General features: G+C 40.5%; 1 protein-coding gene across 1 annotated transcript; it reads left to right on the forward strand.

The window, feature by feature from the left end:
• The first annotated feature begins 2018 nt into the window (after nt 1–2018).
• ext2 (exostosin glycosyltransferase 2) lies at nt 2019–25616 on the forward strand. The gene is made up of 15 exons (XM_033629822.2): nt 2019–2158; nt 2760–3104; nt 3224–3447; nt 3900–3989; nt 4907–5023; nt 5259–5454; nt 5866–6005; nt 6096–6189; nt 12825–12956; nt 17068–17257; nt 20708–20874; nt 21516–21659; nt 22151–22279; nt 22969–23051; nt 24104–25616. Exons 2-15 carry the CDS (start codon nt 2790–2792, stop codon nt 24240–24242), a joined length of 2160 nt encoding a protein of 719 aa, XP_033485713.1. The 5' UTR covers nt 2019–2158; nt 2760–2789; the 3' UTR covers nt 24243–25616.
• Nucleotides 25617–26200: the final 584 nt, after the last annotated feature.

Here is a 26200-nt window from a genome sequence, read left to right on the forward strand (position 1 = left end):
AACGCTGTCCACACTCTTACCACCTATGTTCCTTATGTTACAGGTTATAGTTTGCTGATCAGCTGATTTACAGAATGCCATTAACATTAGGATCAATTATATTTTCGTTTAGTAGGAAATGGTTTTGGTGTATCCTTATTCACAGATGACGGGGCCATATGAAAAAGTGATTAAAATGTAGGTCACATTTATATGCAACTATAGCAGGCACTGGATTGAGTAGTAGCATGGGCAGAGGAATGGGGTTTTAAAATCTCAATGGCTAAATCAAAATATGTGGTGTTTGGCTATAGAAAGAAAGCACCAAAGCAGCTGAAAGACTTAAAACATTGTGGGTGTCTGGTTTGAGGACAGAATGACATAGAGGGTTCATGTAAAGAAATCAGGTGCAAAGTGTGAGAAGGTCAATAATGTCATGAGATGTTTGGTAGGAATGATCCACAGGGCAATCATTAGATCTGCGACTGATTATGGGTGTATGGCATATGGGACAGCACCACCCTCTGCTCTCAAGGAGCTGGATGTGGTGCAGGCCAAGGTGGCAGGGCTTTTTAGAACTACACCTATTAGTGCCCTTTTAATTGAAATGGGGGAAACCATTTTAGAGCTGAGAATGAGCAAATTGTCTCTGACCTGCTGGGCTAAGGTCTCTAATTTTTGCTAAGTGTCTGGTGGGGGAGCACTGGGAACTTTGTGGTAAAGGGTGGAAAAGTAAGGAGGGGGAGTCTAGTACACTCCAGTACACTCGGTGACAGAAAATGGAAGGTGGGAATGACGGATTTGTCAGTGGGCCCAGTAGTGGGCCCATCATGGCTTTTACTAGAACTGGATGTAGATCTATCCATATTAGACCAAATAGAGAGGAAGTATGGAGGTGATCCTGTGACACTGATGGTGAGCAGACCATAACTACAGATACAACATGGAGAGTGTACATCAAATCGGATGTCAGTCGTCACCATAGAGCTTGTGGCAATATTGTGGGCACTTGGGTGGGTGGAGGAGGTCAGACCTGGAAATATAATTATATGCTCAGATTCCGCAGCTGCACTAATGGCACTGAAGAGTGGGAAAAGTGGGGGCAGACCACATCTATTGGTTGAAATGCTGATTGTGTTAAATTGAGTTACTAAGCTGGGTAACACTTATGGGTTAGTCTGGGTTCCAGTGCATGTTGGAGTGCAGGGAAATGAAGAAGCTGACAAGGCAGCTATCAACATGAAGAAATTAGATGTAGAAGTGCTGTATGGAAGAGCCGAGTGTAAGAGTTTGAAATAGCAAGGGATAGCAAAGAGATGGCAAGAATGGGAGGAGGGAAAGAAACGCGATACAGTTGACTATTAAATACACATTAAGTTTAAGAATGGGCAGGAGGGACAGTTTGGTAATAACTAGGCTGAGACTTGGTCCCTGTGCACTAAATCATGGGCTGGCAATGGTTGGTTGAGCACTGGAGCAGTGGAGAGGGAGAGACAGTGAATCATACTTTGATTTTTTTGATATTATCTCTGTTCAGACTAAAATGTAACATCTATTTGGAAAAAACAATGTCAGTACTTGTCACAGCCTGAGAGACAACCAACACAACAACATATAGTTCATCTCCTCACAGATCACGCTTTGCCGTTTTATTCACTCCTTCACTTAATGAGATTTTTAAAAATTGTTGTCTATGCTTTGTATTAATACATTGTTTTTAATTCTTTCTGAATTCACTGTCTTCAATTGTAACTGTGCTTTGGCACCACATATGAAATATCATGCCAATAAAGCTTATTGAATTGAAACTGAATTGAGAGTCCTCGTGCAAGCAGAGCTGGCAGAAGCTGGAGTCACGGATCAGTCGTTAAAATCAATACTCAAACAGATTATTCTCTCCATAAGGCTCAGTCATCAAATAGACTTCTACAAATAATCCTGCGGAGGGCAGCAACACGCCTTTGCTGCGTCTAGTCTGCCGGAAATCCAGAAGAAGAAGAACACGTATCTACCTTCTTAGCTACAAGCGAAGAAGAATGACTTCCTAAAACCACTGGCAGCTTTACGGTAGCCTGATGCTAGGTTAGCTGTAGCATTGTATGTACGGGTGTAGCCTGTTTTATAACAGTTGCCATGAATTAAGACCAAACTGGTACACCCAGCTCGGTTAAACGTCTCGGTAGGTAAACCATTTATCTATTACATTTGAAAATTGTCCTCTTTTTTGATCGTTTTACAACATTTAATGACGTCAGTTGACGTTAGTGAGCTGACTTAGCTCGAATGTTTACACAGCTGGGTTAGCTAGCTAACTAACGTTACTACGCTAGCTGCGGTTTGCTGATTTAGGCTCGTAACGTTTGTTCATATAAGCTACTGTTATTGTTCTTTTTGTAATTTCTCTTGGAAATTCTCAGTTAAGATAGCTCGATGATTTGTACGATATTCCCCTCGCGTTATCTTGAATATTTTGGCTTGGTGTCATTAGCATTGACGGATATGTTACGTTAGTCGTTACAATTGACAAGTTGCGTCATTGACAGCAAGGGCATTGAAATAAGTGTCATATAAACAGTCGATTTCTTTTGGTGGGAAACACGTGAACTGCTTTCTCAACATTGAATAATACTGAGATGTTGGGGGACCTGTGACCGTATGTAGCATTTTCTAGAGTATTTTTTTTAAACCTGTATTGTTACAAGGGTAAACGGTAATTCATTGTGTAACATTACTTACAGCATTACCCGAAGCTGTTATTAATCAGAATCCTGTGTTTTCAGTGGCTGGTTGGAGACAGAGAGGTGTCAGCCATGTATAACTCTGGGAAATACAGCTCGCGGGGCCCTGCTCTCATCCCACGGATGAAAACCAAGCACCGCATTTACTACATCACCCTCTTCTCTGTGGTGCTGCTGGGACTAATTGCCACCGGGATGTTTCAGTTCTGGCCCCACTCCATTGAGTCCGCAGCTGACTGGACCCTCGATAAACGCAGTGTTCACGATGCACCTCTGGTCCGCCTGCCTGTCTCCAGTCCCATTCCTGAGAGGGGTGACCTCAGCTGTCGCATGCACACCTGTTTCGACGTGTACAGATGTGGCTACAATCCTAAAAACAGAATCAAGGTAGCTGTCTCTTGAAACAATCTCCACATCACTGATCTTACATATGTTTATCCTGTCAATATTTTTCAGTGTTCCTAGTTGATGTTCTGATAATGTTGTTGATATGGATGCTTTTGCAGGTGTACATCTACCCTCTGCAGAAGTTTGTGGATGAGCTGGGGGTTCCCATTAGCAGCACCGGACTGTCTCGAGAATACAATGACCTGCTCAGCGCCATCTCTGACAGTGACTTTTACACTGATGATGTCACCAGGGCTTGTCTTTTTATCCCATCTATTGATGTGTTGAACCAGAACTCCCTGCGTATCAGAGAGACTGCCCAGGCTCTGGCATTGCTACCCAGGTAAATGTTTACTTTTATTCAATTTTAACCTTGTATGTCACTTTCAGTTGCTCTCTAATCATTATGAACATTTTTGTCTTACTCATATCTGTTTTGTTGTAATTCTTAAAGCTCAAATTGTACTAACAATTATTGTTTAAACACAACATAATATATAGATGAATCATTTTTCTCTAAATGTCACAAATAATGTCCAATGCCCACATAAGATAGAAATGTGACAAGAGCCCAAAGGGATATCTCCAAATGTCCCTTTTCTAGTACATTGAGAAAAACATGTACAGTTGTATGAAATAGAAAGGAGCAAATCATTTTTCACATTTTATAAATGCGGCTCTTTAATAATAACTTAAATCATTAATTGATAAGCAAAACTGCCGTTTAATTTTCTGTTCAGATAATCCGTTAATTAACTTATCGTTCCAGCGCTAATCTTGTGTGTCTTTTGGTAGATGGGACAAAGGGATGAATCATCTACTTTTCAACATGTTACCGGGAGGCCCTCCAGACTACAATACCGCCTTGGATGTGCCCAGAGACAGGTAGCTATCATACATCTGTAAAGCCATCCTAATATTTTAGAATGGGTTCATTATAATCTAATAATGGAAACATGTAGAACAAAAACACTCAAATTTGGATCCAAGTATAGGCTTGGTGGATGAATTTCCTTAAACTAAAAAGTGTCATGTCATATACTACTACAGTCATTTCACATATCTAAAGGTTAAAAATGATCTGAAACTACACATTTCATTCACAGCATCAGACATAGGGATGCTGTCTAAATGAGTGTTTTCAGGATTTTTTAGTCAGGTTCTCACTTGTAGGTACAAATTATAAGTATTTTTGGGACAGATGAAATTCTTTTACATGCTACAATGGGTTATGCAACTATTGGTAGTGTCTACCTTAACTGCAGTCATTCACAAAGAGATATTTACAAGCAATTTGTAGATAGTTTTTTCAAGAGGCCTTGAGGAGAGGTTTCAAATCTGGTTGTATTTACCAGTGAAGAGCTCATGTGTCATAAGATGTCCTGTAGGCTAGAGTGATGGTTGAGGACGGAAGAGGTTGGGTTTATGAACATAGCCTTGAGACAATGAACTCTATCTTGAGCTGTAAAGAATTTCCTTGGCTCATCCAGCTGGAGTCCATTTGGCATGGAGCTTTATCAGAACCAGGTGTGTGTCACTGATGGTGTGTTTCCACTTTATATTCACCTTGCCTTGAGAATAGAACAGAATACGCAGTACTTTTCATCACCTCGTGGGCTACATGGGATCTATTAACCAGGGCACTAAACCTTGTTTGATGTCCCATCGTGTCTCACAGCAGCATTGTTGGTAGCAAAAGTTTCTCATAGGTAGCAAATTTTAAAGTATGTTCCTGTAGCTCATGTCTGCTGAAGTCCCCTGAGTGCTGAAGCATTGTTACAATCCAGGTCCATTTGTTTCAGAGCGCTGCTGGCTGGAGGTGGTTTCTCTACATGGACCTACAGACAAGGTTATGATGTCAGCATCCCAGTTTACAGCCCACTTTCTGCGGATGTTGAGCTGCCTGAGAGACAACCTGGGTGAGCACATATCACACATTAGCTCCTCATGTTATTTGAGTGTCACGTCATGACCAAATTGCAGTCACTTTGCCTAATTCATCCATCAACAACTTCCCCACAGAAAGTGCTCCAAGGGGACATAATAATGTGTGATATTTAGAATGGACTTCCTCTCTAGTCTTGTTTAAACATTCAAAACTATAAAGTTTGACTTGATAATCAGTTGCATATCTCCTGTCTCAATTCCCCCCAGACCACGGCACTATTTTATTCTGTCCTCTCAAACGGCCATCCACCGAGAGTACCGTGCTGAACTGGAGCGCTTGAAGGAAGAAAACGGAGAAGCACTGCTCCTCCTGGACAAGTGTAGCAACCTCTCTCAGGGTGCCGCCTCTGCACGAAAGCGCTGCTACAAGGGTCAGGTGTATGACTACCCACAGATCCTGCAGGTGGGGAGCACGATTAAAATAAAAACTGTTTATGTCAGAGAGTTTCAAGAACATTTCCCAGTAGGTTTGGGAATCACCAGAGGCCCCACGATACAGTATTATTTGCTATTTTTAATATTTTGTGATATGCTGAGTATTGTGATAACATATGTCCTGATTTATTACATTTTTTAACTGCAAATTACAACCCCAAATGAAAACTTTGTCAACATCCATTTAATCTAATGAGATAAAGCTTACAGTTTGTCCTCATTTGGATCTTTTTTTTTTTCTCTGCGGCAAAATGCATCCAGTGGACTGTAAAAGCAATTGATTTGGCTACCAAAATTAAAAATCAATACTATGCTTTATGGATTTTTTCCCCTAACGCTGTGTCCCAATTATCGGTTTGCTTCCAATTTGTCTCCACAGGAGTCTTCATTCTGTGTGGTTTTGCGGGGGGCCCGTTTGGGTCAGGCTGCCCTCAGTGATGTGCTGCAGGCTGGCTGTGTCCCCGTCATCCTCGCTGACTCCTACATTCTGCCATTCTCTGAAGTACTTGACTGGAAAAGGTCAGTCTAAACCACAGAACAGTTGATAAACAAATAAATGTTTTAACAGTCTGCCGTTTTTGGTTCACTAATGTTTGTGTTTCTGCACAGGGCATCGGTGGTTATTCCAGAGGAGAAGCTGTCAGAGATGTACACCATCCTAAAGAGTATTCCTCACAGACAAGTTGAAGAGATGCAGAGACAGGTAACATTCACAGTGTGCTGAAGAGAAAACATCTGTCAGCAAACATTTAGGTACAGTTTGAGAAGTCAGATTGACATGGTGGTCAGAGGCGTTGTCAGTGGGGCTAAAGCACGTCATTTGTAAGATGTGCCTGTACTTTAACCAGCAAACCAAACAAGTGTCTCAAAGCTGAAACAATTTTATGTGACGTGCAAAAGAAGAAATTTGGACACCACCTTTTACTTTTTGTAACTTTGAATTTCCTCCTTTGCTCGGTCTAAATTTCAAAAAGCTTTCACAAGACTAAACTATGTTGATTTAAGCTTAAATGAAATGCACTGAGGACAGCTCACTCTCACTTTCCATTTGGTATCTGCATTGAGCCACAATAAACAAACGTGAAAGCAGCTTAGAGAGAAGTGCAGTAATTCAGCTGCTCCTCGTTCTCTTGTATCAACTCTAGTCCATTTACTAATTATACTAGCCAAACAGACATTTTAGGCCCAGGGCTCAGAGACGGGTTTGGGGTTGGATTACACCAGACAAGCTCAAAAACACAACTTGGTTGTGAGATGGGGGGTTGGGTAGTGGTTTTTCTGCTGTGTATCCCTCACGGCTAACTTGGTAGCGTGGATCTGATATTGTTATCCATTGGTCGCAGTCGTCCTCTGCCTCGTCTGATGGTGTACAGATGGGTTAAATATGTTGCAGGTTAATACTTGTCTGATACATGTCTCTGCAGAACTAATTTTACTATAAATTTAGTGAAACTAATGGTACGCCACGATAATGTTTGTGCCGTTGGTTATCGGTGACCCTCTAAACCCACACAAAGCATCAGTGTGATGTCAGCATATTGCTGATTATTGAAAAACTTTTTTTTTTTTTTTTTTTACCCACAGGTAAAAATGGTTGAAGATCGTGGGAACCTAATAGAGATCAAAATGTTCTTCACTGTTTTCTAAAAAATAGATACAATTTAAAATGCTGAGAAAGCAAATAGCTGGCATTTCACTTTATTTTAATACCTCATATTTTGTTCTCACCCTTTAGAAACCAAAGCACACTGCAGGGCAGGGACAGAAATTTAATACTGAATAGAAATTTGATTTAAGTGGATTCAGCACATTACTGCAGTCCAGCTCAACCAGGATATACATAGTGTTGTCAGGGACCATTCAGTGTCTCTTACCTGCAGATATTCTTCACCTATCCTGATGTTAAAGATGGGGTAATTTTAGTCTTTGTGAGAAAACATTTTTTTTGCAGGGTGAGAGCCTGATTTCTTAAAGCAGACACTCTAGAAAAGCTTAGACATTGACTTCTTTTATTTGGTTGAGGTGATGTATTTTATTAGTTTTGCCAGCAGAGGGCTCAGCAGCCTTTCCTTTCACAGTGTGCCTGTCAGTGTTCCCATGTGGTCTGACTCTTGTGCTTCCAGATGTAAAAATAAGAATACATAATGCATTTTTACCACAAAGAAAATAAAATCAACAACTTACAATTTACAAATTTGTGTTTTTAAGGTCTTGTGAATGTAAATTATAGTTACTTTAAGTTGGAGTTTAGTTGGAGGCCAGGGAACTACCTTTGATATCAACATAACAGCTGCATCGAAGAAAATTCATTTGTTGTTTGAGTGATTTTTGTGGGGAGACTAAAAGGCTGATTGACCAAAGCTGATAAACTTAAACATCCCCTCCACTCAAAATGTGCTTTTCTTTTATTTATGTCCCCTAAAATGTCTGACCTTGACCACACTGCCTCGTATCTGTGCAAAGTTTGTTACTTAAGAGGTGTTTCCACATTCTTCAACTGAAGGGGGCGATGTCTGTGCACTTCCCTAAAATCTGAGATTCAAATGTAAGCCGGGTGAGATTACATCACTATACAAAACACAATCACTCCATCCATCCATTTTCAACTGCTTATCCGAAACCGGGTTTTGGGGGGCAGTAGGCTGAGGAAAGTATTCCTCACACAACCCTCTCCCCAGCAACACTTTCCCTGTCTAATATGCTAATGCTGGCAAAGAAACTTGAAACCTCCAGTGCAGAGCAACTTAACAGTACAGAGAGCGATAGTTCTCTACTGACAAAATCAACAAACAAATAGGATGCTAACTATGCTTACCATTCAGATATGTCTTTTAGGTGCCTATTTTGGTGCACATCAGACCCCTCCATCTGAAATTGGGTTTGACTGACACTCAAACATGTATTGTTGAATCTCTGCGATTTTTCCTGTAATGCTGACGCTAGTCATCTTGATGAGCAAACATTGGGAAAGCAGCAATGGTGGGCAGGACGTAAGGCCAGATCAAGAGTTTCTCATTGAAGGAGAAAGAGTGCCTCCACACTATTTTCAGGTTTTTTGTTTGTTTACTTTTTATGCATGAAAACCAAGTTAAACACAATATTAATTATAATATTTTTAAATGCTTTAAAGCTATAGTGCGTAACTTCTGTCGCCTCCCAGCGGATAATGCGTTATTACAACTAATAAGCCGGCGGCACTTCCATGTACACAGAGTAACACTCGCCAGTCACCACACACCGTACACAGAGTAACACTTGCCTTTGTGGTAGGATCCACTTCTGAACTGTGTCTCGGCCGCTTCTCCGCCATGTTGCTTTCTCTTTCTACCTGCGCTCTACCTCTTGCTATGACACTCTCCGCTCTTCCTCCCCCTCCCTTCTAGTTGTGAGGAAGCATTTCCTGTGTGCCAGCGCGGGAATGTCGCCGGTCGACACACACGCATACTAAAAATGATATATATTGGAAAAATACCGCGAGATGTTAGAGGAGCCGATCGGCTTAATCAACATTGTGTCATCTCCTCTAGTAGTGGCTTGGGTGAAACGGACATTTACGGACCTGTAGAAGTTATGCACTATAGCTTTAAAGCGTGTCTAAAAGAGAAAAACTATCCTCTAATTTGTATTCATTATTTATCAATAGCATCTCTGGCAGATCAAGCGTGTTTTTAATTTGCACAGATGTTGATATTTTTCTCATATTCTCCATAGCAGATTAACATTTACACATTGAGTACAGTTTCGGTTAATCCTGCAGGGACAGAGCATTTGGTTGACTTAAAGATTGAGTCTGCAGTTCAGGAGAGCGAGACTGCTGATATTTGAACTCAGCACCCAAACAAATACACCCCTCCCATCAGTGCTCCTTCAGAGACTCTGGTAATATCTCTGATGTTATTTACCTTTCATTACTATCATGGTCTAGCTCTGTTCCTCGTGAGCAAAGACGTGGAAGAGGGAGCGTTGCCGACATAGTGCTGTGTAGCTCGATCCAAGTCACTTTGTTTGTTCCCATTTACAGAGCCAGGGCTGTGTATGAGCATCAGATTGTCTTTCAGCACACACACAGAAAGCAAGTAGATTGTGAGGCGATATTCGTTGAATTTGATGAAAACTGTTTTGGATTAGAATCGCATTTTCCACCTAGAGCGTGTTTTATTAGAGACAAGGTCAAATTGTGACGGACTACTGTCGAGCTTTCATCGGTAGTCACTAGACTCTGTTCAGACAGCAGAACTAATTTACAAATTTGAGATGATGTAATTGCATCCATTTAGGTCACATTTTGAAAGGCCACATATTAGACAGCTGTGAAATGTTAACAGTGCTCATGTGAGCCCATGTTTGTGTACTGAATTCCATGAGCCTCGTTTGGGTCATACCCTCAAAATAGGACACATACACTACAGACCTCTATTAGATTAACTCAGCCAAATCCATTCTCTTTTTTTTTAAATTGGAACATATAAGATGGGAGGAGGGATTTGGAAACTTATTCCTCATCCTTTGCTCTTCTTCCGCCTTGGTATTGAGTTTCAATCTGACCACCAGGTTTTTCTTTCAGTCTGTTGAGCCAACTGTCTTCCCAACTTTGTTGTAACCTCCCAGCACTCCATCATGCAGAGCAGTACACTGGCTGCGGCTGATTTATAGAATATGTCACGTTGGTCTACTCTTCTCTCTCGTATATGCTGTCTGCTTTTCTTCAGTTCAGTCTTCTTTTTACGTACATCCCCGTCAGAAAGAACTGAACAGTCAGCTGGGATGATGACAGGTGTCAGTGGCTTCTTGGTCAGTCAAAAATATAATAACAGCTCCTTAATCTTAACAATTGAGAGTTGCGGATTTTATATCCTTGAACTATTAACCGAGGGCCTTGACCAGATTCTTACTTTCTTTCTTTACCTTTTCAAATGCAGAATTTATCAGAAAGTTACTACACTTACAAGTTGAGTATGAAATTGAAAGTATAAACAGTCCTATGGTGTGCAGAAGGTTTAGAGCAATACAAACTAGCGTCACTGTCTGTATTCCAGGAAACAATGAGGCTAACAAGCACCAAGATTGTGCAACTCCACATGAAACCTGCTGCTAAAGCAGTGGTCTTCAGTTACGGTCCCCACGACCCAAAGTTTATATTTAATTTTAGCCATTCCTATAAGGAGTGATTTACACATGGGTTTACCAAGTCGTGTATGTGTGTAGAAATGTTTTGATCACAGTTAAAAGTTAAGTGCTAATAAATCTTGAGCATAACAATATTCCCAGTGAGCAGCTCATATGGTTGAAACGGACGTGGTTTCACCGCTGTTTTTGATTATGTCAAAAACACTAATGATTGCCTGGTTCTGTCCACAGCTCACTGCCTGCCAATTCTGCTCTATAGGTCGAATCATCTGTCAGGCACTTGACAACTTCCTCTGAATTAAGCAAAGTGATGCAGACTACTGTAATGTAAACTGTTTTTGATCGTCTCTTTGACAATTTATTTTAATGATTTCAAACAACAAAGGAGTGGCAGCTGCTGGGGAAGTTTCCAAACTGAAGGAAATGAGAAGATAATTTAGTTTTAACCAAGCATTACATGGGATGCCTGTAAAGTTTGACTTAGAGAGGAATATATCCTGGACCTGACTCTCTTGGGATTGTTTGCATTATTTCTTAATATTTGCAGCAGGTTTATTGTCACAATTTGCATTACACACAATTTTCTTTTTAGTGGTGAAATAAATTTTGGTTAGGTCATGAATTAAGTTGGTCATAGTTGCCATATTTGCTGTTACACATCTTTATTAGTTAGTAGAACAAACAGGAACAAAGTATAGACTATGAGCTAGATGTAGCAAATGGAAGATGGAGTAAAGAGTTTCTCTTCCTCTCTTGCAACGCTGTCTCTTCTTCATGCTCATAAAAATTCCTGCAGGCGCTGGGAGAGGGTGGAGGGTGGTGGTATGGGCCTTTGGGCCAGCACAGTTTGCTTTCTGCCTCCCCCCAGTCGGAAAAAGTAACTTTCATCACCGGCTGATTTATGGGCTGTTGGGATTCCCCCCTGAGATTAGAAAGTCTTTTTGGATTCTCCTCTCCCTCTCTATAAAAATAAATGCTGTTTTTGTATTGTTGTACATCTCCAGTGCTTATACTCAGACTTGGGCAATTTAGGCAACGGGCACATGTTCACGTGTCACTACGGATCGTCTTTGTTTGGGGGAAACATTAACCAATAATACACACTGGTGCGTTGCATTAGGAGGAGAAAGAAATTTAGCTCGGTGCTTCACACACAAATACTCACATCCTCGGCTCCAGAGCTGCGGGTCATTGAGGAGCTGGTGGGGTGGAGTCGGGTCAGTGTTACATGGTGCCTCCTGGCAGGAGACAGTGCTGTTTGAAGCTTCATTAACTCTTATAGGGTTCTCTTGCCTCTGAACTGTCCCTTGAAGTTTCTAACTAGAATAGGACCCTGCAGGATCCCTCCTGCAGGAGGCGAGACACATATGTCATGGTCAGTAGCACTACTCTAGATTGATCAATTTATGGTATAAAAACTCTACAGCTGCGACAAACTATCCAAAATAAACAGCAATATACAGGTATTCTTTTTAATCTTTGCAGTGTTGGCTGGAAAAAACTGAGTGAGTAGAGTTGGTATTCCAGCAGCCAAAGTGATAACATTAAGATATGGGTGAAGAGTTCAGTTATCATTAAAGTCTGCTTTTCACATCAGAGATCTGTTAAAGCAAAACAGACACCGTCAAGAGATTTTCAGAGAGCTTCAGAAGAAGAGATGTTAATGGTCAAGAGGCTGGAGGGGGCTGCAAAATTGTCTTTACAGTCTCAGAGCAGGGGTGGAGTTGGGGGGATCTGGATTTTACAGCTATGACTTCACACTGGTGTGAAAAGAATGATAATAAAAGTAAGAAAACAGTTTTTATAAGCAATAACAACATGTCGACAGTTTCATGAAATATGATGTTATTCAAGCTGAGGTCAATTATTATAGTCCACATAAATTATTCTGTTAGTAGCGCTTTCATTAAGGTGACTAATTCTGGAAACAAAAACAGGGTTTTCTTATACCTGTTTTTGTAATGACAGAATTGCCCTTCCTTTATTACATTTTTTTTTCGTCAATTAGTGCAAATATCCAACTCTGTATTGTCTACATCTGTACAGTGAATATCTATGACAGCTGAATTGAAAGAGCATGTTTGATTAATATACATTTTGTTTAATGTATAGTGCAGTGTTGATCATTTAAGCATGTTTTGCATTTCCTGTTTTTGCCAAGTATTTGTTTTTATGGGGACATTTAAAGAAGTCCTTTGCATTCGTCCATAGGCACGCTGGTTCTGGGAGGCCTACTTCAGCTCCATGAAGGCTATTGGCTTGACAACGCTCCAGATCATCAATGACCGCATCTACCCATATGCTGCGCAAACGTACGAGCAGTGGAACAATCCCCCTGTGGTGGTATGTAACTGTGTTGCCTTTATTTTGCTGTGCATTTTGCATGTATTTTGTAATTGTTAGCTATTGAGTAGGACTATATAGAGAGGTGAAATCCCTCCCCATCTGATGTTCCCATGGGAACTTATTTCAGAACAAATATGCATGGTACTCAACGATGAGAGACAAATCAGTTTTATTCTTGTTTAAATTGTGCCATGAATTACACATATGATTTTGTCAGTTTAAAAGATAATTTAGCAAGTCAAGAAAGGTGCCGCTAGTTGTAGGTTTATCATTGTCCTGTTTAGTTTCGTGTGAAATGGTCCAGTGAACTACATCTCATCTCGCACCACATACGTCAACAACACCAGCTCACTAACTAGCTAGGTAACTTAGCTATGTTCCATGCAAGTGTGTATTTTATTCATTGACTCCTGGTCTTGTTATCAGCTGGGAGGTGAAAGAACAAGCAAGACTGTTGCTTGTGAGTATATCCTGGCACCAAACACACAGCCAGCGTAGCTTCAAAACTAAGACATCTCTTGCACAACTCGCATAGTTGTTTTAATTAGGTATTTTTACAGTTTTCTACTTCAACATTTTTACAACAAGCTGCTTCTTTCTTGACTTGCAAAATTTTCTTTTAAGTTGATAAACATCATATGTGTGATTCATGGCAAAATTCAAAAGGGATCAAAACATTATTTGTCTCGCGCGATTAACTACCGTACATATTCTTCCCATCATAAGTTCCCATGGTGGTCCACAGGAAGGGAAGGGAACGGACTTCGTCTTTATATAATTTTTGTGTCCTAACCTTCCATTGTTATCTTTCAGAAGTATCTGATATTTAGTTATATCCCCTCCAGCATACAGCTAATCTATACAGTGTGTGTGCGCGCTCTATTGTGCTGAGCCGCTCGGTTGTATTCTTAGAAGTCTTTATATTGCAGACATCTGAGTGAAACCCATCCAGGATGGAGCATTGACCATACAGACGCTCACAATGCCACATTAGCTTCCCCACTCTCCTGTGCCTTGTAAATCGAAGCCTCTGTGGCAGAGTGACAGTAGATGCCTTCAGTCTCTCTGAAGCGCCACACATGCTGCACTTCACAGTTTGGTATACACCCAGCTAGCTCTGAGGCAGCCAGTTTGTGTCAGCAGTTCTGCACTAGGAGGATGCCTCCGTTGTGGTGAAAAATAAGTTCCTGCATGTCTGAGTCATTGTGTTTGTAGAGAGTACGCTGGATGTGAAGAATGGTGTGTGTGTGTGTGTAGCATCCCTGTGGTTGTGGGAGTTTGTGGCTGCAGACAGCTTGGCTGGGCGACCATCTCTCAGGAGTTGTTAATCAGCTCGGTCTGATCTAGAGTCTCCTCCATCCTCAGCCTGTGGGGTAGAGGCGTGCGCATGTGAGCATGCATGTGGATGCATAATGGTGTCTTTGCATCTGTCAGATGTCTGCAAGTATCCCAGTTTAAGTAGATTCACTTAAATGCTAAGATTAGAGCGGTAGCAGTCACAATCAGGTTGCGTTGGTGTAAACAAGCAGCGCTTCGAGGGGTGTTTTCTAATGTTAGTCATTTCACTTCTGCCCAAATCTGTACAGTCATTCATGTCTAATGGACTTACAGTCAAGCAGCTGCTCACTCTCAACCACAGTCAACTGTTTTCCTCTGAGCAGGTAGCGTGTTAATCAGCACTTACACTTGACATTGCCCACTTATGTCATATTGTTTTGTCAGCATGTCCAGCCCCCCGTCCAATCTATCAGTATCACTCAGGTCTTAAGGTTTGTCCAGAGCCAGAGGAGGTTAATTGTGTCAGGGTACAGACCTTTGGCCATTCCTGCCTGAGATGGGAGATGAAGTGTTTTCTCGATGGATTCAGTGAATGGATGGTGAGAAGAACTTGCACACAGCACTAAATAAATCAGGCAGACATCCCCCCCCTCTCCTCCTGTAGTCTTTAGGCTGGTAATTGAAAGCACATTTCCCAGGATTGCTGGTGCCTTTGGAGGGGGGGTGTTCAGAATAAGGGACAAGCGGCTTTTTGTTTTGGAGTTGTAGGTAGTGGGCATACTTACAAGGGTTCTACATTATAAGAATTAAGGCATCTCAGTGATTGGCACCTGAACATATGAAAGTCTTAATTGATCAGTATCTTGTTTCAAAGTTACAGTGCAGTCTGTAAGTATTTGGACATTTTTGTAATGACTCTGTTATATTGCACATTCGATTTGAAATTAAAGAACTGCTATGAGGTTGAAGTTTTGACTTTCAACTTTACATTCTGATTGTGATATTGATTAACCATGTATTATAAAATGTATTAGACATAATCCATGAAGGGTAAAAAAAAAAGGCCCAGGAGCCCCAGACTGTTCACTCTCTGTGGATGCGAATACTTTGAATACCCTGAAAACTAAAAGTCAGCACGTAAACCTCAGAGTCTTTTCTTTTGAAATCCAGTTGGCTGAAATACATCCAAAATAATAATAAAAACACATCACTGTCCTAATACTAATGAATTGTACTGTGTCTAGTGTTGCAACTTTATCGTTTGCATTTATAAAGCAATACAATGGAAGATTAGATTTAGTCTACCACTACTGTGCACATTAGTGTGTAAATGTGTTGTTCAAGTTGAATGAAAAAATGTCTAAAATGTGTTTCACACAGATAAACAGGACGGATAAAAGCTCGTAATCTTTGGCGAAGAACCACTCAAGCAGTTCAAATAGCCAAATAAAACTCTTCTTTTTTCTTTTTTTAGTGAAAGATATAAAGTATAAGGACACATTAACTCCTTCAGATCTGTTGGTGACATGATGAGTCGCGGCTTTCTTTTCATCTAATTTATTTAGTTTGACAAATGACTTAAGTGGTCTCTGCCTCTTTTATACGGTTTAAGTGCATCTGCGCCGCATATATGTGTTAGTTTAATTATTTCCCCCCTCCGCTTGTTTGACAATGTGAGAATGACCACAAGGAAGTTTCCACTTGCCAGTAAAGTGAATTTTTATTGGTGGAGAAGTGACTGATGTTGTGTAAAAGGCAGTGGCTGTGTCTCTGTTGACAGACTTGTGTTGATGCTGTGGAAGGAGCCACATAATCACTGTGTGGCCACCTGGGCACAGAAGAGAAGCAGGGTTTATATGTACTTCAAGAAGCCCACAGATTTACTGGGTTAGATACACTCTCTTTGCCCTTCTCAGACTGATTGTCTCTGTAACCAGGGTGGAACATTTTTGGAGCCTTTGATGGAAGTTTATTAAGAGTGAATCCTGATGCTTCTATATCTGCTAGTGTTAGAGTACCACATGGTTGTAAATGTAAGGTACGGTTTGTCTTTTTATTTCACAACCTTTGAAAAAAAAAAAAAAAAAGTTATTGTTTGCACACAGACTAACACTAGTTGTCTCTGGTTTGATGCCACTGTAATCCAAATGACTGTGACCTTTTAAAGTTTAGTATTTAGTTCACACGTATGATAAGAAAACTCTCCTGTGGCTTCCTTCATTTAACAGTGTCACTTGATCTAAGCTGGAGTCAGTGTGGCTCCCATTTTAAAGGGGAGCAATGAAAGAAAAGCCAAGTTCCACACCGACTGTAGACAGCCACTAGTTGCTGTTCCCATTGCCCCCCCCCCCCCCCCCCCTTCCTCCTCTCTGTCCCACCTTATTTGTCCCAGAAAAATCCACTATAATAGCATCACAAGATGTATTAGGGTGGCCAGCCTGTCTTCTTTGCAAACTACATCCCAGTCTTTCGTGTCCTTCTGTACTGCTGCTTCTGTTGGGTTTCCTTGGCATTCCAACTGGAAGCTTTTGGCATCCTGTGCTCTGCCTCCGTTAGCCCCCGGGAGACATTATTGGATGATTCTTGCTCCATAATAAAACCCATAATCTGGAAATTACTGCAGGTGACCTCACTGTCCAGTGAAGCACTATTATAGTGCATTAAATCATGGAAAACATGACAGACGGGGTTAACACAGAAGCCAAGAGGCAAGCTCTACAGTATTTTTTCATGGAAATAAAAAAGGATGAATGATAAAGAATTAAAAAAAAAAACGATGTTTGTGGTCTAAACAGTTTGTGTGTTTTTCTTGGTTTCCTGTCTTGTGTAGAAATGGTCCAGTGTCAACAGCCCTCTGTTTTTGCCACTCATCCCACCAAGAGCACCTGGGTTCACAGCAGTGGTGCTGACCTACGATCGTGTTGAGAGTCTGTTCCGGGTCATCACTGAAATCTCCAAAGTGCCTAGCTTGGCTAAGCTGCTGGTGGTGTGGAATAACCAGAACAAGAGTCCTCCTGAGGGTGAGTGTAACAGATTCTCATAAAAAAATAAGGTTCATCAAGCTCTCCAAAAGATATATTTCTATGTAAGTCAAAGATGGGTAAGGGTTTAAAATGTGAAGGGAAAAAAAACAACAAAAAAACATTCAATTTAAGATTTAATTTGATTTAGGGGCCCAATCGTAGCTCATATGGTCGAGCGCATAGTATTAAGGCTCAGTGCTTATCGGGGCAGCCCAGGTTTAATTCCAGCGCGGGCCATTTGCTGCATGTCATCCCCGCTCTACCTCCTGCCGTTCTTGTCTCTCCTAAGCTTTTGCTATGACATAAAGGCAAAATTTAATCTTTAAAAGCTCATCTAGATTTCTTGAGTTTTACCTTTCTACATTTAAAGGTGGTCCTCAAGAAATATGCAATCACTTTTTTTAAATACATGTCAGAGATATTTCATCTTACTAAAATGTCATTCAGTGTAACAATGTTTATCAAACAATGGATTTAATCCAAACTTTTAATAATAAAAACTACTAAGATAAACAGTAGCATTAAATCTGTCCCACTTCTTCTTTTACAGTAGAAACACAAGATTTAAATGATTTTAACGTTTCCCTTCGATTATGTTGTTGTTTTAATCATAACGGCATATTCACTATTGTGATAATAATACAGAACATGACCAACATCTTTCATTTTAATTAGATTGTTATTATTGGCTTTTTTCTTAGCTGTTGTTGCATGACACCATTAATTTCTCCTTGCTGGCAACGGGATGTGACTTTGCTCTGTGACGTGCAGCCCTTTCTCTATTAGACAATTGCATTTAGAAGTGCAAAAGTGTTTTAAAAGGACTAAATTTACTTAAAATGAATTAATCAAATGTCAGTGTTGTATTTGTTACCAAAGTAAAAATGCGTTATTTGCCTGAATACTTTTTAATTATCAAATAACACATGACAGAAGACACTGTGGTGTAACAGCACTTTTTTGTTGTACTGAATGCCAATTTTTGTTCTTTAAAGGAATACTTTACCCAGAAAATGATTATTTGTATGTCAATCAGTCATGCCGTGTTTCACTAAAATGTCACTATTTAAACCTGAACTGAAAAATGCATGTTTGTGGTGTTCTCAGCATACGGCTGGATAAATGAGCCTTGGATTATACCGCACACCGAGTTGTGTGAGAGTTTGGGAACGGATGTTTTAATCTAGTTTTGCTGTTGTTGAACGTGTTCCCCAATCAATCATAAATCAATATGTTCACCGTTCTCTGTGTATGCGAGAAAAACAAGTTTTCTTAACAAATTCAAGGTAACACGGCATGACTTATTGATTCTCTGATGGTCATTTTGTGGGTGAAGTATTTCTTTAAACGCACTTAACAGGCAAGTATCCGGCCACTGATGTCAAACGATGACCTTGATCTCTAAATTTTAATCGTACTTAATATACAGTGAACAATTTTCAAAGATTTTACACAAATAACACTTTTTATGTGTTGTACTGAATGACATTTTCACATTTTGGAGCTCCAAACTTCCCATAGTTTATAATGGTTCACTGTTAATACATTACTGTATAATCACAAGAGCAAAAGTAGATTAATTTGATTCTGATTTGATGTAGAGATATTTTTAACAACAAAACAATAACCCCCAGACAGAAAATTTACACGTCTGGTCTTTCAGCCATACAGTCTCTGTTTGGGTCTTTCATTACTGTTGATCATTAGATGTATTCCATCATTGATGTGTCATACTATGCTCTTATTATTTGTTATTTATTGCACCTTGCATTGTAATTATTTGCCTTAATATGGCAATTAAGTACACAACAGTTAATCGTGCCTTGCCCCACTGACTGCGTTACTCAGACGAAGACTGTTTCTGGACCAGGAATTAAATCGGTCCTGCTGCTGTAAGAGTTGGCTAATGTAATGAAGTAATGAGACGACTTTGAAGTGCTCCCTCATGGCTGTGAGTTGCCTTTTCATTAGAGGCATCAGCGGCGCCTGGCTGGAGCTTTGTGACCCATTAGAATTAACAAGGGGCCATTGACGGGTCAGACTCATGGGGCTCAGTCCAATATGAAGGCAGATTTCCCCATTTGCACCAGGCCTTGATCTGATGTGTTTACAAGCTCCTATGTTTTTTTGCTTCCGCTTGTCTTTATTTAAGAAGATGCTGACCAGGCGAATTGATGCTTAGTTTCTGTGCTGGTAGATTTGTTTTTATCAAATATACTTGGAAAACACAACAGTGCACAAAATAAGCACAGCACAAAAATACAGTAAGTCGAACCACCGCATTTAACTATTTATTTTAAACATTAAAACTGTGGCTGAAATAAACCAGTTTGATGATCGCATGTGTCTCTGCAATTGAAATCAATCAGCAGTTGTGTACCCGGAAGTGACTGATGTTGTCAGCACAACGTCACAGTGATTCAGTTTGTACAGCAGCCACACAGTCACAATAAATGCAGTAGGCATGTATTAAAGCCATAGCATATCCTATACAGCATGGGATTTTGTTATGTTGGGTATTGAATATAGTTTAGGAAGTCGCAGCAGAATTAACAGTATCTGCATTCTGACCCATATGAAGGTTGGGGTTAAGTTTTAAAATTCAGATAATAGCCCATAATTCCCTCACTCCTACTGTCTTTTTCCAACCCTGGAATTAAAAGAAGGGATGACAGCAACATGGACAGAGTGAAAGCAGAAACTCCGGGCATTTAACATAGCAGTTTTCCTGACAATAGCTTTTGACAGGAGACCTCAGACGTGGTTAGGAGGTCCTGGAGCTCGTCTCATAGGCTGCCAGGCCCCAGTTAGCCCATTAATGAGGGGACACATTCTGTGTGATCTGTCTGTGCCATAGTCCGTGCCATGGACACTGCCCAAGATCTTTGAAATGCTGCCCTGAAAAAACACTTTGTAGATCTGCCTCATGAAGAATCGCCATGTGGTTAGTTTTGCACGTGCTTGAGGTTGACGTAGTGATACGAGTCAGTGAGTGAAGTTAAACTCCCAGAGCACTGTTTTCCACTGGCAGGACAGAGCTTCAAATATCTCTGTCAGTGGTAAATGACATTATAATTCCTCACCCATCTTCAGACACTGACAATGGCCATATTTATCTTTTTTTTCAAACCCTAAGAATATATTATTGTCTCACATACTGTATGTACTTAATAAACTTAATTATTCAGACCAACAGCCTAAAAATGTAAGTCATTTTGCTGTGTTATAAGAAAAATATAGACAGGAAATCCCCATATTTGAGAAGCTTGAACCACCAAATTTGCTTATATTTGCTTGGAAATTCTTTAAACCTTTATTTTGTTATCAGCATTATTGACAATTAATGTTCTGTGAACCTATTAATTGACTGCATTGTTTTAGCTCTGTATCTCTGTGATTAAAACCAGGATTGTGGTTGCTATGATTTTAATGTTTTCCTCCTGGCAGAGTCTCTTTGGCCAAAGATTGGTGTTCCTCTCAAAGTCGTGCGAACTAAAGAAAACAAGCTGAGTAACCGCTTCTTCCCCTACGACGAGATCGAGACAGAAGCCGTGCTAGCCATCGATGACGACATCATCATGCTGACATCTGATGAACTGCAGTTTGGCTACGAGGTGAGAAAAAGACCCCTATTTAATAAAAAAAAAAACCCTTAACATTGACCACGCTTTCCCATCTTTCCTCTGATGGCACGTATTGCAGGGAATCATTTCAAGTTGATCCCAGAGTTTAAAGTCATTCAGGGAGATTACAGTCTCATTCTCCACTGGTTGGGGATTTGACCGCCTCGCTGGATGTGTTTGATGTGTGAGGAATGATGACAGGTCTGGAGCTGATGCTTTCCATGCCCACATACCTGCCAGGCCCCACTTAGCCCAGCAAACTCACCTGAATCCATTTAGACGGCATTTAATAAAATTGTGCTCAGTTTAAGGATAATTACATGGAATTACAGGCAGGATAGAGGAGCTGTCCGTATGACCAGATGATCAGACTGGCTGCTGGTGCAAAGCCTGAGATATCCTGCCAGTCATAAAGCTACTACTATTTTAAAATATTTCAATTTGAATCTCAGGTGTGATTGTGATGTTTCACTCGGACAAAAAATTATGAGATATTTTGAAACCTAAAACTAAACGTTTAATTCTTAAACTCTCTTTTAAATAAACCTCATAATCATTCATCTTTTAGTGTAAACCATCAGTTCAGTTCACCTGAAAATGTGTTTGACAATCCATTTCCTGTCCTGCTCCAGGTATGGAGGGAGTTCCCAGACAGGCTGGTGGGCTACCCTGGCCGGCTGCACCTCTGGGACCATGAAATGGGGAAGTGGAAGTACGAGTCGGAGTGGACCAACGAGGTCTCCATGGTCCTAACTGGAGCCGCCTTCTACCACAAGGTAACCTGGGAAAAGCCTGATATTAAGTGGTTTTGGCTGCTTGAGCTCTGCCTCTGCCTCTTCCTCTGTCAAACACGTTTCCCTCAGAGCTGCTCATGGATGTTAGGACTTTTGCGTAGTAATGATGCACACAGAATCAATTTTGGAAAGGAAATTGACCATTATATGTGGAAATCAAATAAAGAATGAAGTTTGCAGAAAGGATTTGAGAATTTCCTGTAGACATCTGTTTTTTTGTATGCGTGGGATTTCAGACGGGAAGATTACGGTGATAGACGAGCAGTGTGTCATAGGTAGAGCAAGGTTATCTCACTTCTACTTAAAAGCTCACATGCTCACTTAAGTTCAAGGGAATTCTAGTGCAGTGCTTCCTCCTACATACTCTTGGGTCACCGTGTCAAGCAGTGTCTGCATTATTGTACATAATGACTGCAGTATATCTATATCACACCTAGTAATCAGTTGTTGTTGTGGATTTGTTTCCATTCCAGTACTTCAACTATCTGTATACATATAAGATGCCTGGAGACATCAAGAACTGGGTGGACGCTCACATGAACTGTGAAGATATTGCCATGAACTTCCTGGTGGCGAACATCACAGGCAAAGCCCCCATAAAGGTACGTCCATAGCTCTGACTGTTCTGGATGCTTTTAGCTTGCAGGGGGAGGCTGAAGCCTGACATAGCGGACCAGCATCTCTGGGTTTGATCAGATCTCACCCTTCGACTTCACCGCCTCTCCCCCTCTCCATCACACTGACTGTGCCCAGGTGCAGGGGCCTGAGCTAAAGCCCAGTCTTAACCTCCCTTATCTGGGTGTCACTCAATGGCACTCCCCCTCTGAGTATGTTTTCCTAAGCTCACCGGGGCTCACGCACACCCTGCCATCAAATCGCAAGCCGCACACTTCCCTTCACCTTCGCCCGCACTCCCACCTCCCACCATATCTCCATCAGGTTCCTTCAGAAAACACCCACCCATTCTGTCTTCCTTTCTCTGTGTCTCTCACTTTCTTCTACACACACATACATTCACAGGTTCAGAGCGTTTGGTGCAGGCATGTGTCAGGGGTGTAGATGTGATGGAGTTTAGACAGAGGAAGGCCATACATCATTACTCTCCAACTCTGCTGATGAGAGCTGAGAATTTTTTTCCACATACTGTGCTTTACAGAAGTTCTTGTCGGATGTCACAGAGTTATTTCATCAGACTGGACAGTTTATTAGCGTCTGTCTGGGCTGCTCACATTTAACAAAAAGTTAAAGTGAACTGACGTTATTGGTGTGACTTTGTTCTGCGTCTGTTCAGGTGACCCCCAGGAAGAAGTTCAAGTGCCCTGAGTGTACTGCCATTGACGGACTGTCCCTGGATCAGACACACATGGTGGAGAGGTACGGCGCTTTGTTTTGGAGTGGTGGACTAAATGAGCACAGTAGAATCTTGTCTTTTTTTATAGTGTGTGGGTGTGTCTGTATCTGTGTATCTGTGTGTCTGTGTGTGTGCGTATACAAACTTCAACTTGAAATCTCTTGTTTCTCTGTTGTTGCATTTTTGCATGCACGTCTTATACCTAGCTCATTACTGTGGCTTGGTATTGTGCAGACTTTCCAGTAGTAGAATACTTTTATAGCTATTTATTTATTTTTATTTTATTACTATTTTTGGAAATTCATTTTTAACCTTTTAACCATCGAAATCACATTTAAATATGGTATACAAAAATCTGTGCAAAAAATGGTTTTCAAAAATACCATTTGTTGCATCCTTACTGTAAATTAAGAGTCTGTTCTTGGATTCTGGTGCATCACCAACAGCAGGGCATCTTGCAATTTTTCCCAAATATTTTATTCACTTCTTATGGAGGCATTTTCTGCTCATTGTAAGACAACCATGCGTAAAGTAAAAGTGTCTTGTTGCAGCAGGAAACACCACAGTCTTTGCACAGTGACGAAAGTTTGGGTGAAATTCAGTTTTTTATAATCTGTTCCTTTTTTTTATCAGTAAAAACAATAAAAAAAAATATTTATTTTACAATTACCTCTTTAAAATTAGACACACTCATTTATTTGAAGTCAGAGATATTTTGCACACATGCAAATTCTGTGAGCTGTGCCAAAATACACACACAAGATCAGTGGCTGGATATCTGAACATAGATACATTTTAGATATTAAAAACTTATTTGAGGAAGACAGGCACTTTACAATAATTTAAGAGAGAAAATGATGGAGAAAGAAGGAGAGACAGACAGAGAGAGAAAGAAAGAAGGAAACGAAAGAAAGAAAGAAAGAAGGCAAGGAAAAGAAAGAAAGGGAAAGTCAGAATGAAGGAGAAATAAAGAAGGTAAAATCCACATCCATATATAACATTTTCAAACATTACTAACCACAAAAATAAACACATGCCTGCTTTTAAATTAAATCCGTTGTGTTTTCGTACCCAGATCTGAGTGCATCAACAAGTTTGCATCAGTTTTTGGTACGATGCCTCTGAAGGTGGTGGAACACCGTGCAGACCCAGTGCTTTATAAGGACGACTTCCCAGAGAAGCTCAAGAGCTTTCCCAACATCGGCAGCCTCTGACCAGCCTGTGACAGATGTTTGGACCCAGTCACAGCCTCAAAACTTCAACATTTGTCACCGACATCGTTTTTTTTCAGGACATCAGTATTCAGACATAAAGTGGTACACGCTCCTGACACCTCTCAGTTCAAATGACTGTCACTTTGATTTTTAGATTGAATTGAAAAGGCAGAATTGTACGGGACGTTAAGTTAATATCTTGACTGACAGGAGACACTGGATTCTGGGGATGGTGATGAGAGTGACGTGCTTATTTGGCTTAAAGTGAAAGATATTATCTAACATTTACCAATACAAACGCACAGACCGCTGTTACATGAACTGCTATTGGAGGGTCCCCCCTGAGGCTGATGTCTGATGGACAGGCTGACTTACTGGAGACTTGTGGTCCTTCACTGTTACTGTCTTGGAACTGGAAACTTGAGGCTCCAGCTGCTCTGGAATCAGCGTATACAGTGTATATATTTGTATTTTTGCAGCAGTGCTGTATAGTAGTCATAATTTATGATGTTCCAAGTAGAATTTCTTTTTTTCTTCTTTCAAAAGCAGACATGGACCTGATTCTTTTAGCCGTACTGTATTAAAAGAAAAAGTAATAAATGTCTAACTTACATGATATATATTCAGGAAATATAGGCTACGTAGGCTTTATCTAATGGTTAATTGAATGTGATAACACACAGCACAGTGGCTAACAGATGATGTACAGTCGATGTTTCACATGCTTTTTGTTTTAATCAGATTGGACAAAGCTGGTACCATAAATCTAATATTTAGAGTGAGTAACTGCTGATTTTAAAAGACATGCTGAGCTGCTGGAACATCTTGAATTGTAATTTTATACTGCCTGTGCAAACCTTTATTTTTATATATATATATATATATATATATATATAAAGAAAAGAGATGCTAATTTAAGCAGCCATTAAGCCATTTCATGAGCTGAGTTACGTGTGTGAACGCTACATAAGCACAATCACTTGCCAAGCATTCAAAGACGCATTCTGTATAGTGAATAATAGATAATTCCCAAATCCACACTTTTCCAAACTGATGTGTATAAACTGTTGACGCAATGCTTTGTTTTTATTTTTCCATTATAGCCGTATTTCGTGTGTTTATATTTTCGTCCTTTTCATCCCTAGTTGTCCCAGCTCCAGTGTTCAGGCCATAAAACTGAGAGTGGTGCAGCCTTTAAGACACTGACATTGCTTTGTGACATTTTTATTTGCTTTTTTTTTTTTTTTTACTATTAATTCCATAAGGTCAGTGAAATTGTTTTAAATTTTTTGACTGAGTTTATATATCTACGTGTGTGTGTATATATATATATATATATGACTTTGTAATACATGATAAGTAAAAAAAAACCCACGTATATGTCTCAGTACTCTTTTCTCCATCTTTGTGCGACTGAGGCGGGAAGAAGATGAAGTAAGACATTTTCCTTCCTTTTTTCACGTCTGTCTTTACTCCACTCTGTGACCGTCCAGACCCTCCGTGACTCGGACGATCCACTGTTCCCTCCAGCCCGTCACCTGTTGTTAATATACGCCGCCTAATCCACCCTGTTCAATGTCAGCAGTTCAAAAGGGCGCAGTCCGTATTTTTGTCAGCTTCAATTAGTGTGATACTCTTGCGGGTTGTGCGATCTCATTTCAGCACTCGTGTCCCTTCAAAGGCACTGAATTGCGTGGGGATTTCAGAATGTGACTACAGGGATGACACAATATTTTGGCAGGGTGGTGCAATGCAATAAGACACTGCAAATTCATTGGATTTTTAACAACAGCAGACGTCGTATTCGCAAGCTGTGGCCAACCGCTATCTTTATTGATGATGACTTCAAACGCTTTTCTTCAGACTGAGAGTGACTTAAATAATCTCTCGATACTAACAGGAGAATGGTTGAGTTTCTTCCATGCTTCTATGCTTTGTAATCAGCTAGAGCAAACCGC

The sequence above is a fragment of the Epinephelus lanceolatus genome, chromosome 2, assembly GCF_041903045.1.
Source record: "Epinephelus lanceolatus isolate andai-2023 chromosome 2, ASM4190304v1, whole genome shotgun sequence".
Taxonomy (NCBI): domain Eukaryota; kingdom Metazoa; phylum Chordata; class Actinopteri; order Perciformes; family Serranidae; genus Epinephelus; species Epinephelus lanceolatus.